At 32.0% G+C, this 13,019-nt stretch overlaps 1 protein-coding gene across 1 annotated transcript in view; it reads right to left on the bottom strand.

Moving 5' to 3' along the window:
- LOC111707094 (Down syndrome cell adhesion molecule-like protein Dscam2) overlaps nt 1–13,019 on the bottom strand; it is an 87,963-nt gene that overhangs the window by 39,464 nt on the left and 35,480 nt on the right. The window contains exons 22-27 of the mRNA XM_023480094.1: nt 11,851–11,895; nt 10,025–10,107; nt 7,068–7,111; nt 4,678–4,772; nt 3,897–3,958; nt 69–149 (exon numbers count right to left, since the gene is read on the bottom strand). Of these exons, the coding sequence (XP_023335862.1) occupies nt 69–149; nt 3,897–3,958; nt 4,678–4,772; nt 7,068–7,111; nt 10,025–10,107; nt 11,851–11,895 (410 nt within the window). The remainder of the gene's footprint in view (nt 1–68; nt 150–3,896; nt 3,959–4,677; nt 4,773–7,067; nt 7,112–10,024; nt 10,108–11,850; nt 11,896–13,019) is intronic.

Here is a 13,019-nt window from a genome sequence, read left to right as displayed (position 1 = left end):
AACATTGTTTATACAAAACAGAATAAGAAATTTATTTTATTTTCAATTTTCTTTTTAATCATTATTTCCTTTGAAGCCTCTAGTTGGTTTCCATTCTTCTCCCAACGAATAGAAATAGGTAGATCTCCAGAAGAAATTGTACAGGACACCTAGTTTTTATGTCTAATCATCATAATATACACAATCTCTTGGTTCTCTCAATGGTTTAACCAGAACTTCCCTTGCTTCTGATTGGTTAAACGAGAACTTCCCTGGCTTCTGATTGGCTGTTCCTGGGATTTTTGATTGGGACTTCACAGCATATCAAATAAAAGATTTATGAAAGCTTTATGTTAAAGCTTTTCTTTGGAAACTTTAGTAAATGAAAGCTTAGAAAGAGAATCTTTCCAAAAGAAGCTTTAAAGGAAGCTTTTCTTTAAAGATCACTTTTTTGCCTCCTTTGAAAACTTTTCCAGAATAGCTTTCCCACGACCATGTGAAAACTGCTCAAATGAAGCTTTTCTATGTTTTTATGAAAGTGTTTTATATTAAAGCATTTATTTTGTAATGAGACTTTTTAATGAAAGTTTAGAAAACGAAGTTTTTATAAAGAATTTTTATAGAGAAGTTTTCTTTGGAAGCTTTGCCATGTAAGATTTTCTGTGAAACCTTTTCTAAGAAAGCTTTAATATGCATCAGGAATACAAATGTTAATATTTCCATAAGGAAGAAATTATTTTAAACAAGTATATTACCAGAGCTGCTGGAATTTTACAGGGTGGAGAAAAAGAAAATTAATCTTAATTCTTGAGTAAAATATTCCAATATGAAGAGATTTTTCTTATGACATTCTCAGCACTCACTTTATTATCTTACTGAGTAGGTATGGACGCAATCTGGATTTTAAAAGTTATAAAAATCTTTGATTTTACATGATTAAAAAAAAACTAAAAAGCAAAGAAAATCTTCTCCGAAATCTGTTTCAAATTTTATATTTTAAGGGGAATAGAAACTAATTTCTCATCAAATCCCTCTTTCATTTCTTTACATCATGATGTTATAAACTTTATATATTTCAAACTTTGGCAGTTTGATTTAGCAAAATCATATTTTCTTAAACCAAAGGCTTAAAACATCTAAGACTGAATTTATAGAATTTAAACCTCGTCGCTGAACTTTAAATAACCGGTTCCAACTAAGCGCTGGTAAAATTGCCAGCTGAACCAACCATGTTTGAACTGCATCTCATGTTTGAACTGTGTCTTGACATTGCTCAAATTCTCTAAATTCGGCCTCTGGTTGTGAAGATAAATTCTTTAAAAAAGTACAAAAGAGAAGGATGCCCAGGTTTAGTAAAACCATTTATTGAACCCAAGCTGGGGTTTATCACCTACTAAAAGGTAACATGAGGTGGGAATCCTAGAAATTAAAGAATATTGGATTATGTGACTTCACTCTCATCAAACTTTATTCTAACCAAGGAAATATCGCCATGAACATCCATCTTTTGAATTTCTAACCGGCCCAACCCCTTGTACCAGCCTTAGTGATGGACTTCATGTACCGGCCCAACCCCTTGTACCAGACTTAGTGATGCACTTCATGTACCAGCCCAACCCCTTGTACCAGCCTTAGTGATGCACTTCATGTACCAGCCCGACCTTATCCTATGTTGGCCCAGTTGGAATTGGGTGTCGTTCAGAAGAAAAAAACGAACGATGAACAAACGAAATGAAAAATGAAAAAATATTGTTTATAAAAATTATTGAAAAAATGAGCAATTTAAAAACATTCAAACGAACTTGAAAAAACGTTAGTTTTTTTTAACTAAACCAACATATTTCCCACAAGATTTTGAAAAAAAAACTATTGTTTTCACTGAACGAACGATTTTATTAAACAAACAATTTCACTTAGCAATAGTTAAGTGAGAAAATGAACAAAATAGATGGAAAATTAACGATAATTTTGAAAACGAAGAAAAATTTTTTTTTTTGAACATTTGAAAAAAACTTACAAAATGGGTCCTTCACGATCGATGACCGAATGAAATGAAAAAAAGTCAATTCTACTTTTGGGAGCAATGAAAACAAATACACATCATAAACCCCTTACATATTTATTTACATAATTGTATTGCAGATTATGGTATGCATGAAAACAAAGATACATCATAAACCCCCATATGTTTGTTTACGAAAAATGTATTGCAGAATCTGGGAGAAAATTAAAAACGATACCCTGACCGAGTAGCCATGAGAGTAAAACTTAAGTCAGAAAATCGAAATGAAACCCAGTATCGAAAGCCTGGTTTAATGATAGGGATCAGGCAGTTTTGTAGATACCAAAATGTTTGTTTTCTATTCCTGCTGGGGGGGGGGGGGTCAATTTGCCCCCCCCCCCCTGTAGTTTTTTTACATCTCAAAAAGTATTGGTCTGAGGCTGTTGAAATTTTCTGACTTTTCCTACATACCCAAAGCCCTCCCTTTAGGCCTAAAACAGGGCTTTAATACTAACTGCCTGAGTCCTCAGGCACACTGCCTGAATGACTGCTTTTTCCTGTAACAAACTAAATCTTTGTTTTGACCCACTTCCACTTGTCATATTTTGATAAAATTTAGCTTTTTGGAAAGCCTTTGACATAAGGAAACGAATTGCACAAGTTTTGCAAAAATTAATTGCAAATTTTTTGCAAACAACCTGTCAAATGAAATTTGCACATTTTTAGTTTTTCTTGATTAAAAATTAGGTTATTTAAATTTTGCAAAATTTTTGGCATATTTGAAATGGCATGGTCAAGGGCTTTTCAAAAATGTATAATTTTTCCTTTTTTTTGGCAAATTTTTTTGCAAACATTTTTACTATTTAACTGGATTTTGCGATAAAAAATTATAATTTTGCAATTTTGCAATTTTTTTTGCAGATTCTAAAAGTAGAGCACAAGAGCTTTCCAATGATGTATCATTTGTCGTTTCCAAGTACCCCAGCAGAGATAGGGTTAAGAAATATTACTCAATATTATTCAATATTATTATTCAATATTATTCAATAAATGTGGAACTAACATCTACTTTTTTACTTTACAGAGGTTTAGTCCATCACCATCACTGAATTTTAAAAGAAATATTATTTCATGCCGTGTATTAGTACATTTTCTTTTTTCTGATTTCTATGTTAAAATCTGTGCAAATGTAGAGTCCAAAAATAAACTTGGAAGTTTAACTAATAATACTCTGATTTTGTTTATATCGAAGAAACTGCAGTACACATATTTGTAAACAAATCTCGAGTAAACAAATTGTAAAGTTTCTCCAAGGATTGTAAAATGTATGAATTTCTAATAAAAACAAATAAAAGAAATAATAAAAACAATACCAACTTTCATTTTTAAATTCTTTGAGACTCTTTTTCATTTCTCCAAGGGAAAGGAGTTAATTAAGGAATTCAGTTAAAAAAAAAAACACTAATGGTGGCAATAAGAATTTGATTTTTTGTATTTAAAGGCAGCATTTGCGAAAAAAACGGGATATAGCTAATCCTAAATATTATATTCGGTTTTGATCGCTACTAATTTCAATTCCATTTCAATTACAGTGAAACCCTTAATAATACATCGGAAGAATTTATAAAATGTCGTCTTGACAATTTTTCACTGAATTTTATACTATATTTCGTAAATTTCCGTATTTGTGAAAATAAATAAATAACCATGAATATGCGGGAACAGTTTTAAAGAGTTCCATATAATCATTAATTAAAAAACTAAATATCTGCAACATTCCATTATCAGAAAGTGAAGAATACGACATTTGATAAATTCTTTCGATGTATTCCTTATTAAGGGTTTCACTGTATGATAATCCATTTTTTGTGTATGATATACTCTAGACAAAGCATGTGCATGTAAAGTACATTACCTGGGATCTATCTCCTTCCTTGAGATCTCCATCGAATGCAAAAGGGGAAATCTTTGGTGCCTCTAAAGAAAAAAACATCAAATACAAATTGTGCAATTTTGCTAGCCAATCTGTGATTAGGCCCCGACTATAACACATTTTTTCTGTCAAGAAAGAACCACCTGTTTGTTTTACATGTAAAAAGGTAAAAATTATATCATTTTATTTTATTCAACAAATTTAGTGCTTTTTTGTAAACAAAGTGTTTTATCAAAGACACTGATTTTCCTGCAAACCTTTTAATTATGAAAGACCATGAAATCATGGCAAGTTAGATTATTTAAATATATTAATTTTATTAAAAAAAACCTCCAATTAATTAAACAAAAATAAAATGAAAGTGAGGTCACCCAATAGTATAAAAATATTTTGTAAACAACTGAAAGCCAAGGTTATAATGCAAGGAAAGTTATTTTAAAGGTGTACGCATCTTCTGTACTGCAGTGTACTGTCTCTGGGAGGTAATGTAAACACAAGACGGATGTCACAGTCTGACATGGGATCAATCTTTCACATACAAAATGAAATATTCTGGTCAAAGGAAACTATTATGTGAATTATGAAAACTATCAAAATTAAATGCTTTTTTCCTCCTCAGATACTAAACTAACACTGAAGCATCTATTCTTGCTTACAAATTCCACCCAGAGAGAACTGGTTTCAATATGTACGCAGAGTATACGCAACTGCAATTAACTTTTCTTGCATTATAACCTTGCTTTTCTGTCGTCATCTTACTGACCTATAACTATTAGAACAACGTAAGCTGTAGCTGACCCTTGACCGTCACTGTACGCTGTACAACTGTACTCAATGTTATCATTTTTCTCAACATTTCTGCAGTCATACAAAACAAATTAAAAATGATTATTTAATATGTGTTATACCAGTGCAGTCATACAAAACAAATTAAAAATGATTATTTAATATGTGTTATACCAGTGCAGTCATACAAAACAAATTAAAAAAGATTATTTAATATGTGTTATACCAGTGAAAAAAGGTGACTCTAGAATAGATTAAACAAAAACTTGCAAAACTTTTTTTCCATGAAATAAAATAAAAAATTTAAGCAAAACTGTATTGGTTTTGTTTTCTTCCAAACCCTACAACTTAATCAAGGTTTAATGAACAGAATTTGAGTAAATGTTATATATCGTTTAAACCCGAGCCTATTAACCTTTTCAAATTTGATACAAAATTATGTATCTAAATGTATTTTCTACTTTTTTAATTGATGGGGATTTTTAATATGTTTATATACTTTGATTAAATGTCTGTCAAGCTGTCTGTCTGTGTGTTTGTATCCAATAAACGTCAAAACGGCTTAACAGATCGGGCCCAAATTTTGTGTGGGACCTCACATGACCCGAGGGAAGGTTTACGAGTGATTAAATTTTAAAAAATTAGGATCCATACAAAATTCGCTTTTCATTAAATCTTAAATAATCCAAGATTTTTTTCTTTTATAAAGTTCGCGAATTTTTTTGTTATTGTTTTACAAAGAGAAAATATTCACAATTTAAATAGAAGATGGGCGTGAAGCGCCCTGAAGGCCAGGTATTACAAATTACATCAATGGGATTTTATATAAATATATTTTTACTTATTTTGTCTGGATAGATATATGAATTAACAGATAAATCGACAGATCAAGAAATAGAATGAATTGGATACTAAATATATATATATATATCTATGGTAGTAATTGGTGTAAAGTTACTAAACTAAATGATAAAGAGATAAAATGATAAAGTAATCATTAACAAGCTGGAGACACAAACAATAGGTTTACTTTCAATTTTATCTAGCATTGATCTATTTTTGATTGATTAGGCCTTGATCAAACTTTTAACCAGCTTTGATTAAGTCGATTTGATCAAAATTTGATAAAAATTTGATCAGGATTTGATCAACTTTTAATCGAGCTTTAATAAAGCTTTAATTTAAATTTGATCAGACTTTGATCAAGCGTAAATCAAACTTTGATCAAAATTTATCAAGATTTGATCCAGCTTTGAACATGATAAAACAAATTTTTGATCAAGCTTTATTTGAGTTTTGATCACGTAATCCAGGGTTTCGATTTTCCATAAACTTTGCCAAAAAAAAAAATTGGAAAATTACGATAAAAAATGGTTTTCATTCTTATTTTAAACTAATAATGTTCAACCTTTTTTGGGACACACTCCCCTTGTTCCCTATGCGGTATAGAGAATTGAAATATGAAATGAGAAGAGAGCCAACATCTGGTCTCAATTTCTGCTGCTACAAAAGAAATATAAATTCTGTAGTACCAAATATCAAATGTCGGACCAAGTACTTAAATTAGGTTGGTTTTTGTTTGATCAGAAACCAATTTATTGGAAAGTGAGAATAAGTATAGCTCATGACAAGTTTTTTTTTTACCTCTTTGTTTACACAAAAATCTAAAAATTTCTGAACATTTAAAAATTGTTCATTCTAAAGGTAGTAAAAAAATAAACATTTTAGATAAAAGTTTTTGCCATAGATAAAGATAGATTGCTCATAAGACGACATTTTTCAACTTGAAAGATGTAAATGTACAGAGATGTTTAAAAGATATTCCTATTATATAGATTAACTAGGTCGGTTGTGAACATTGGCTATTCTTATTTCATTGAGTACTTGTGGTGTAGATGAGTTCTGTAGATAGAAATCTAAGTTATTTTAGTCCTTCTCATGTCCTTCTTCAGTTCTCGTCAATATGATATATTGCTCATTGAAATATTGTTTTTCAGATAGTTCCATTCCCGGAGTTATTTTACACTCTATTATGAAATCCATTAAAACACCAAAGCACCCCGCTTATCATTGAAGTATACTTTGACCCCTAGAAGTATGAGTTCGCGGACTGTACAATTCTTGTTGATTTTGCGTACATAAGCTATCTATGTTTATTTATTTATCTATGGTTTTTGCCCCAAGCTCTGATTTGCTCCTCCCTTTATTTTGGCAAACCGATGTCGTAGACCTTTCATATTTCAAATTTTAAATTCTATTTCAAATTTTGTGTTCATGGCAAGAACGTATCATTGGACAAAAAGACCCCATTCTAAAAATATATTTTAATCAAAATCAACTAGAATCATCAAAAAGCTTTGTATTTTCCTGATCAGTAGAGATCCGTTGGTTAGAGGAGCTGGTCGTGGTCCCTATATTTGTCAGCAAATCAACCTCACGTCAAATTAAAGTAAATTTAAATTTAAATTTTTGATATCTTTTTTCATAACCAGGAACTTTGTATAAATTTAACTTTGTCCTAACTCCTAAGATTTAAGAAAGGAATTGATTCGATGTCACAAACTCTGATTTTCTAATCCCTATCTTTCCAATCCAACACCGTATAGAGTATAGACCTTAGATACTTTAAACTGTGAATTCTGTTAGATCAAATAATTTAAGTTTGAAATATTTATGGTTTACACCATCAGGTTGCAAGGATATAGGGAACAGAAAATTTGAAACTGTGGCTAAGACTCAATTCCTTTGAAACAAGAATATTCAAAAATGAAAGATATTAACCCTATTCCCGCTGGGGGGGGGGTCAATTTGCCCCCCCCCCTGTAGTTTTTTCTACATAACTCAAAAAGTATTGGTCTGAGGCTGTTGAAATTTTCTGACTTTTCTTACATACCCAAAGCCCTCCCTTTAGGCCTAAAACCGGGCTTTAATACTAACTGCCTGAGTCCTCAGGCACACTGCCTGAATGACTGCTTTTGCCTGTAGCAAACTAAATCTTTGTTTTGACCCACTTTCACTTGTCAGATTTTGATAAAATTTGGCTTTTGGAAAGCCTATGACATAAGGAAACGGATTGCACAAGTTTTGCGAAAAAGAAATTGCAAATTTTTTGCAAAAAACCTGTCAAAGGAAATTTGCACATTTTTAGTTTTTCTTGATTAAAAATCAGGTTATTTAAAATTTTGCAAAGATTTTTGCATATTTGAAATGGCATGGTCAAGGGCTTTTCAAAAATGTATAATTTTTCCTTTTTTTTGGCAAATTTTTTTGCAAACATTTTTACTATAAAACTGGATTTTGCGATAAAAAATTCAATTTTCGCAAATTTGCAAATTTTTTTGCAGATTCTAAAAGTAGAGCACAAGAGCTTTCTAATGATGTATCATTTGTCATATTTGGACATAAAACATGGGATTTAGAGGGGGGGTCAAATTGACCCCCCCCCCCAGCGTATCCTGGTTTTCAAGTACCCCAGCGGGGATAGGGTTAAGTCAGGAGTGAAGGATGGATATTATATTCAATAATAAAATGATAATAATAAAAATAATAATGTGTATTAAATATATAATGAATAAATGAAAGTTTTACGGAAAATTAATTCTAAAAAAAAGTCCAGACATGAATGTTGTTTTACTAAATTATTCAAATGGATAATTTTATGTAATAGGGTGACATATATCTAGTGCATATCTTATTTTTATAAAAAGAATTTTCTGTTTCTAAACATAGAGTGGGTCTCACGAAACATGACAAGGCAAAGGGCATGTAAGCGGTCCTTCATGTAAAAATGACAATTCATTAAATTACCAAAATGATTTGTCTGGTTAAATATGAATTAGAAATTCATGTTTTGTGTTGGGAAAACTGTTTTTTTGTCATTTGTGGTTTCTCTACAAAAGTGACTTGCGCATTTTCTACTTAAGCATCAACAGAGAATTAAACACTTTTATAGAGCCTTATTTTTTTTATCAGATTTAGGATTCAAGAGTAATATTGTGAATCGGGCAATGCCATCTTTGCACAAGGGAGGGTTACTTAAAAATCAAGGGCAGCCGTAGCACACTTGAATTCCCGAGCCGGGTCAACCTTTCCGGTCCCAGTTTGTACTATATCGCCCGGACATCTGGTAAATGAAGCAGACACTCAACATGACTAGCCGGTGCAACAAGGTTGACGCGGTCAGACTTTAGGTTGAATTTACTCTTACTGAAGGGCCAGAGGTGCGTGAAATATATTCAATCTTATTCTAGCTTGATTGTTTTTAAATCTAAAGTTTTCCAAGAAATGATTTTAGCATCAAACTTTTTGTTTTTAAAGGGATTGGTTTGAATATTTACATAAAACCCTAATTTTAGAATTCAGGATTAAAACTGAAACTATCACATCGCTATGAGATGTTTCAAAAGAATCCGCCAGAAAACTTAAGTTCACCGTAAAATGTTTATTATTAACCGGGTGTCCGCTGTACATTTAATTTTGCTCATTTTTTCAATATTTTTTGTTATAGCTTATGTATTAACAAATAAGAAAATGTAAACCGTTCTATATATGAAAATTAAAATAAATGAATGGAGTTTTTGCCACAAATTTAAATCTTCTTTGCAACCTGATCGCGTAAACCTTTGATAATTCAAACTCTAACTTTTTGATCTAACAAAATGCATAGTTTGAATAACCAAAAGTCCACAAAATTAGGTTTCAAAGATGTGGAGATAAAAGATTTAAAAAACTCATTCTGGGCATCAAGGTACATTTTTGAGAGGTAATGTAGACTTTGCTGTCTAATTCCAAAAATAAATGGGGTATCCACTCTGGGCCGTAGTAAATTCGAACAGGACCTGCCCAGTTTGTACCTGCCTGCCAGATAACAGCGTATATTGATCCAATCCTATGGTAGCCCGGTCCATATTCTGTACAGTACGTCGCTCTAACCAGATTAACATACGACAGGGGACAATTTTCTTGGCATAGTCCCGTCAGAGGGCTAACTATGACAACTCCCATGGTGCGTTCAGACTTTTTACAGTACCCGGCCTAATCCTAGGCTTATTTGACCGACCCCACTGGCTTGTCCACCGTGTATCAAGAGCAGTTCACCCTAATTAACTAGTAACAATTTTACCTATCATACATTTTTCGCCTTTTCTCTTCTCTACTTTTAGATAAATAAGTGTAAAAAAATAATTTCGTAAGTTTAAAGATTGCTGAATTATAAAAAGAAAATTCGATTGAAGAAAACGAATGGATCTCTCCCTGGTTTGTCCGAGAAAAGTTTTGGAATAAGTGAACAGTCTTTTTAATTTGTGAACTGTTTGACAAATTTCCTTGATTATCTGGTGTTGGGTAGACCATTCTACTTTATGGATAGGATACCCTGATACAGGGCACACCAGCAGCACATCAGATCCTAGGATAATAAGATGTTTTATTCTTTATTAACTCTCTCTTGATCCTAACTGATATATGTGTACTACTGTAACAGACTTTGCCCTTACTCGAATTTACTTGCGGATTTTCACAGCAGAGACGTGTATGAAAATTGACAAAAAAATTTCTTTTCACAATAGAAAAACTATTTTCCTTTTTTGCGTCTAAATGAATTTTAAGAAATTTACAAAGAGGGGGCGGGGTAATTGAGAGGTAAAATGGAATCTTATTTCTTTCTGTAACTTTGTGATTCTAATTAAAGGTTATTTTTCATGATTACAAGCTTGTTATTGGAGGGGGGNCCCCCTCCCCTCCATAGACATGTATCCCCCCTGCATAGACCGTATAGTCCTGTTCCCTAATGATCTTTTCTAATAAATTGTTCAGCTATTACGACCGAGTCGGAAAACCTTAATGAAACTAGACTCCTGCTAAACTGTCCTCTATCTTTCAGCAAACTCTCTACTAAAACCCATGCACTATAAATTCGGTCGGAGTACTGCATATCACTGCAGTATTCACAGAAAGGTTAGTTTAGAGTGAGTAAACCTGGCCGGACTCTAAACTAGAAAACTGTAAACAAAACTTGTTTACAACTCTTCAAATTACCAACCACAAAAGTCTAGCAAAAAGTTAAATTACAAAACCTGTAAATGTCAAAGTTATACATCTATGGAGAAGTTATAGAGTTTGCTTGAATGAAGAATGTGACCCACATATTAAAGATTCAACTTGCATTTAAAAATCTCATCAGTTTTTAAGACAGGATCGACTTTGAAATGTCGCAGCGTCTTGAACTTTGATTTAATTCTGTAACTCTTTTTTGCTTTTCTGTAGCCCTTTACATGTATATTTTGGCACTGTTAAGCACTTGGGTTAGCTATGGTTCTTAAGAAGTAATTGGCAAAATTCTCAATGATTTTTGCTTGAGAGATTGAGACCTTTCAAACACATCTAGTATGCCGAATCCATTAGCGCCTGATTCAGGGTTCAGCCATGTGTTTGGTGTCTGAACCAATAGAAATTGCATGGCGGTAACGTCTATCTTTCTATCCATCTCATTATTTAATTAGAGATGAATCCTTATATCGGCGCTATATGGCGCTATATCGGGGCTAAATGGAAATATTTACTTCTACTGAAACTATAGTGCCGGCAATGTACTGCCATGTATCACAATGCAATGTATAAAAACAGTTATAAACTAGTTTAATTAAAAACAATAGAATAACAAGATGTTGTGTTTAAAGGGTCTCATAAACGTATTTTAAAGTTATCCTCTATTTATAGATCAGGATATGTTGGGTTAAACTTAAAAGTTTTGCGAAACTAATGTTGAACATTTTTAAAACTGATTATTTTCTATTGAAATCTCTATTTAAAACTTTAAGTAACTTGCACATTTATACAGCAGGAAAACATTGTAGGAAGTATCAGAATTAAACACTTTTTAAGCTTGAAAAACAACAATTTTTCCCACAATATTGATCAGATTAAGGCTTCAAGACTATTATTTCTATTATTTAAATAGTAGAACACTTGAAATTATAGTGAGAGTCCCTTTAAAAGTCAGTGACAGTCTAAAAGCTCTTCAAACTGTGGTATACTTGTATCTACAAAATAGATCAGACACATCTACTCTTTTTCTTTAAATATTACTGTTAATGGAAAAAATTGTGCAAAAACCAAATTTTGATAATCCTAAGTCTTAAAAAAACTTTACCTGCTACAGCAGTTTGGTTCAACCTTCCTCTTGATGTCGGGGGACCTATATATTGTTTTGTCTTAATATACTTTTAGTTGTTTTCAGTATCCTATTTACAATTTTAGCTTTCAAATCCGAAAAACGCCATTTTTAATCGTTTAAAAAGTTCTCTGATTTTTCTGGTGAAATTGGTGCATTTACCTGAGTAATAAATTTCGACACTTTTTTCCATGCAAATTTGTTTATTTTAAACCTTCCCTGGGGTTATGTGATTTGGCTCAAAATGTTGGGCTCGATCGGTTCAGCCGTTTTTACGTTTTTTGGATACAAACAAACAAACAAGAGGGAAGAAAGCAGGTTAAAAATTAAGTAGGTACACCAAGAGGGAAGAAAGATGGTTTAAATTTAAGTAGGTACACCAAGAGGGAAGAAAGATGGTTAAAATTTAAGTAGGTACACCAAAAGGGAAGAAAGATGGTTACAAATTAAGTAGGTACACCAAGAGGAAAGAAAGCAGGTTAAAAATTAAGTAGGTACACCAAGAGGAAAGAAACCAGGTTAAAAATTAAGTAGGTACACCAAGAGGAAAGAAAGATTGTTAAAAATTAAGTAGGTGCACCAAGAGTAAAAGGAAGATGGTTAAAAATTAAGTAGGCACACCAAGAGTAAAAGGAAGATGGTTAAAAATGAAGTAGGTACACCAAGAGGAAAGAAAGATGGTTAAAAATTAAGTAGGTACACCAAGAGGAAAGAAAGATTGTTAAAAATTAAGTAGGATACATCAAGATGAAGGAAAGATGGTTAAAAATTAAGTAGGATACACCAAGAGGAAAGAAAGATGGTTAAAAATTAAGTAGGTACACCTAGAGGAAAGAAAGATGGTTAACAATTAAGTATAGGATACATCAAGAGGAAGGAAAGATGGTTAAAGATTAAGTAGGCACACCAAGAGGAAAGAAAGATGGTCAAAAATTAAGTAGGATACATCAAGAGGAAGGAAAGATGGTTAAAAATTAAGTAGGTACACTAAGAGTAAAGAAAGATGGTTAAAAATTAAGTAAGATACATCAAGAGGAAGGAAAGATGGTTAAAAATTAAGTAGGTACACCAAGAGTAAAAGAAAGATGGTTTAAAATTAAGTAGGCACACAAAGAGTAAAAGAAAGATGGTTAAAAATTAAGTAGGTA

The sequence above is a fragment of the Eurytemora carolleeae genome, unplaced genomic scaffold, assembly GCF_000591075.1.
Source record: "Eurytemora carolleeae unplaced genomic scaffold, Eaff_2.0 scaffold630, whole genome shotgun sequence".
Classification (NCBI taxonomy): Eukaryota; Metazoa; Arthropoda; class Copepoda; order Calanoida; family Temoridae; genus Eurytemora; species Eurytemora carolleeae.
Note: the sequence above shows the minus strand (reverse complement) of the source record. Positions and strands in the feature narration are given on the sequence as shown.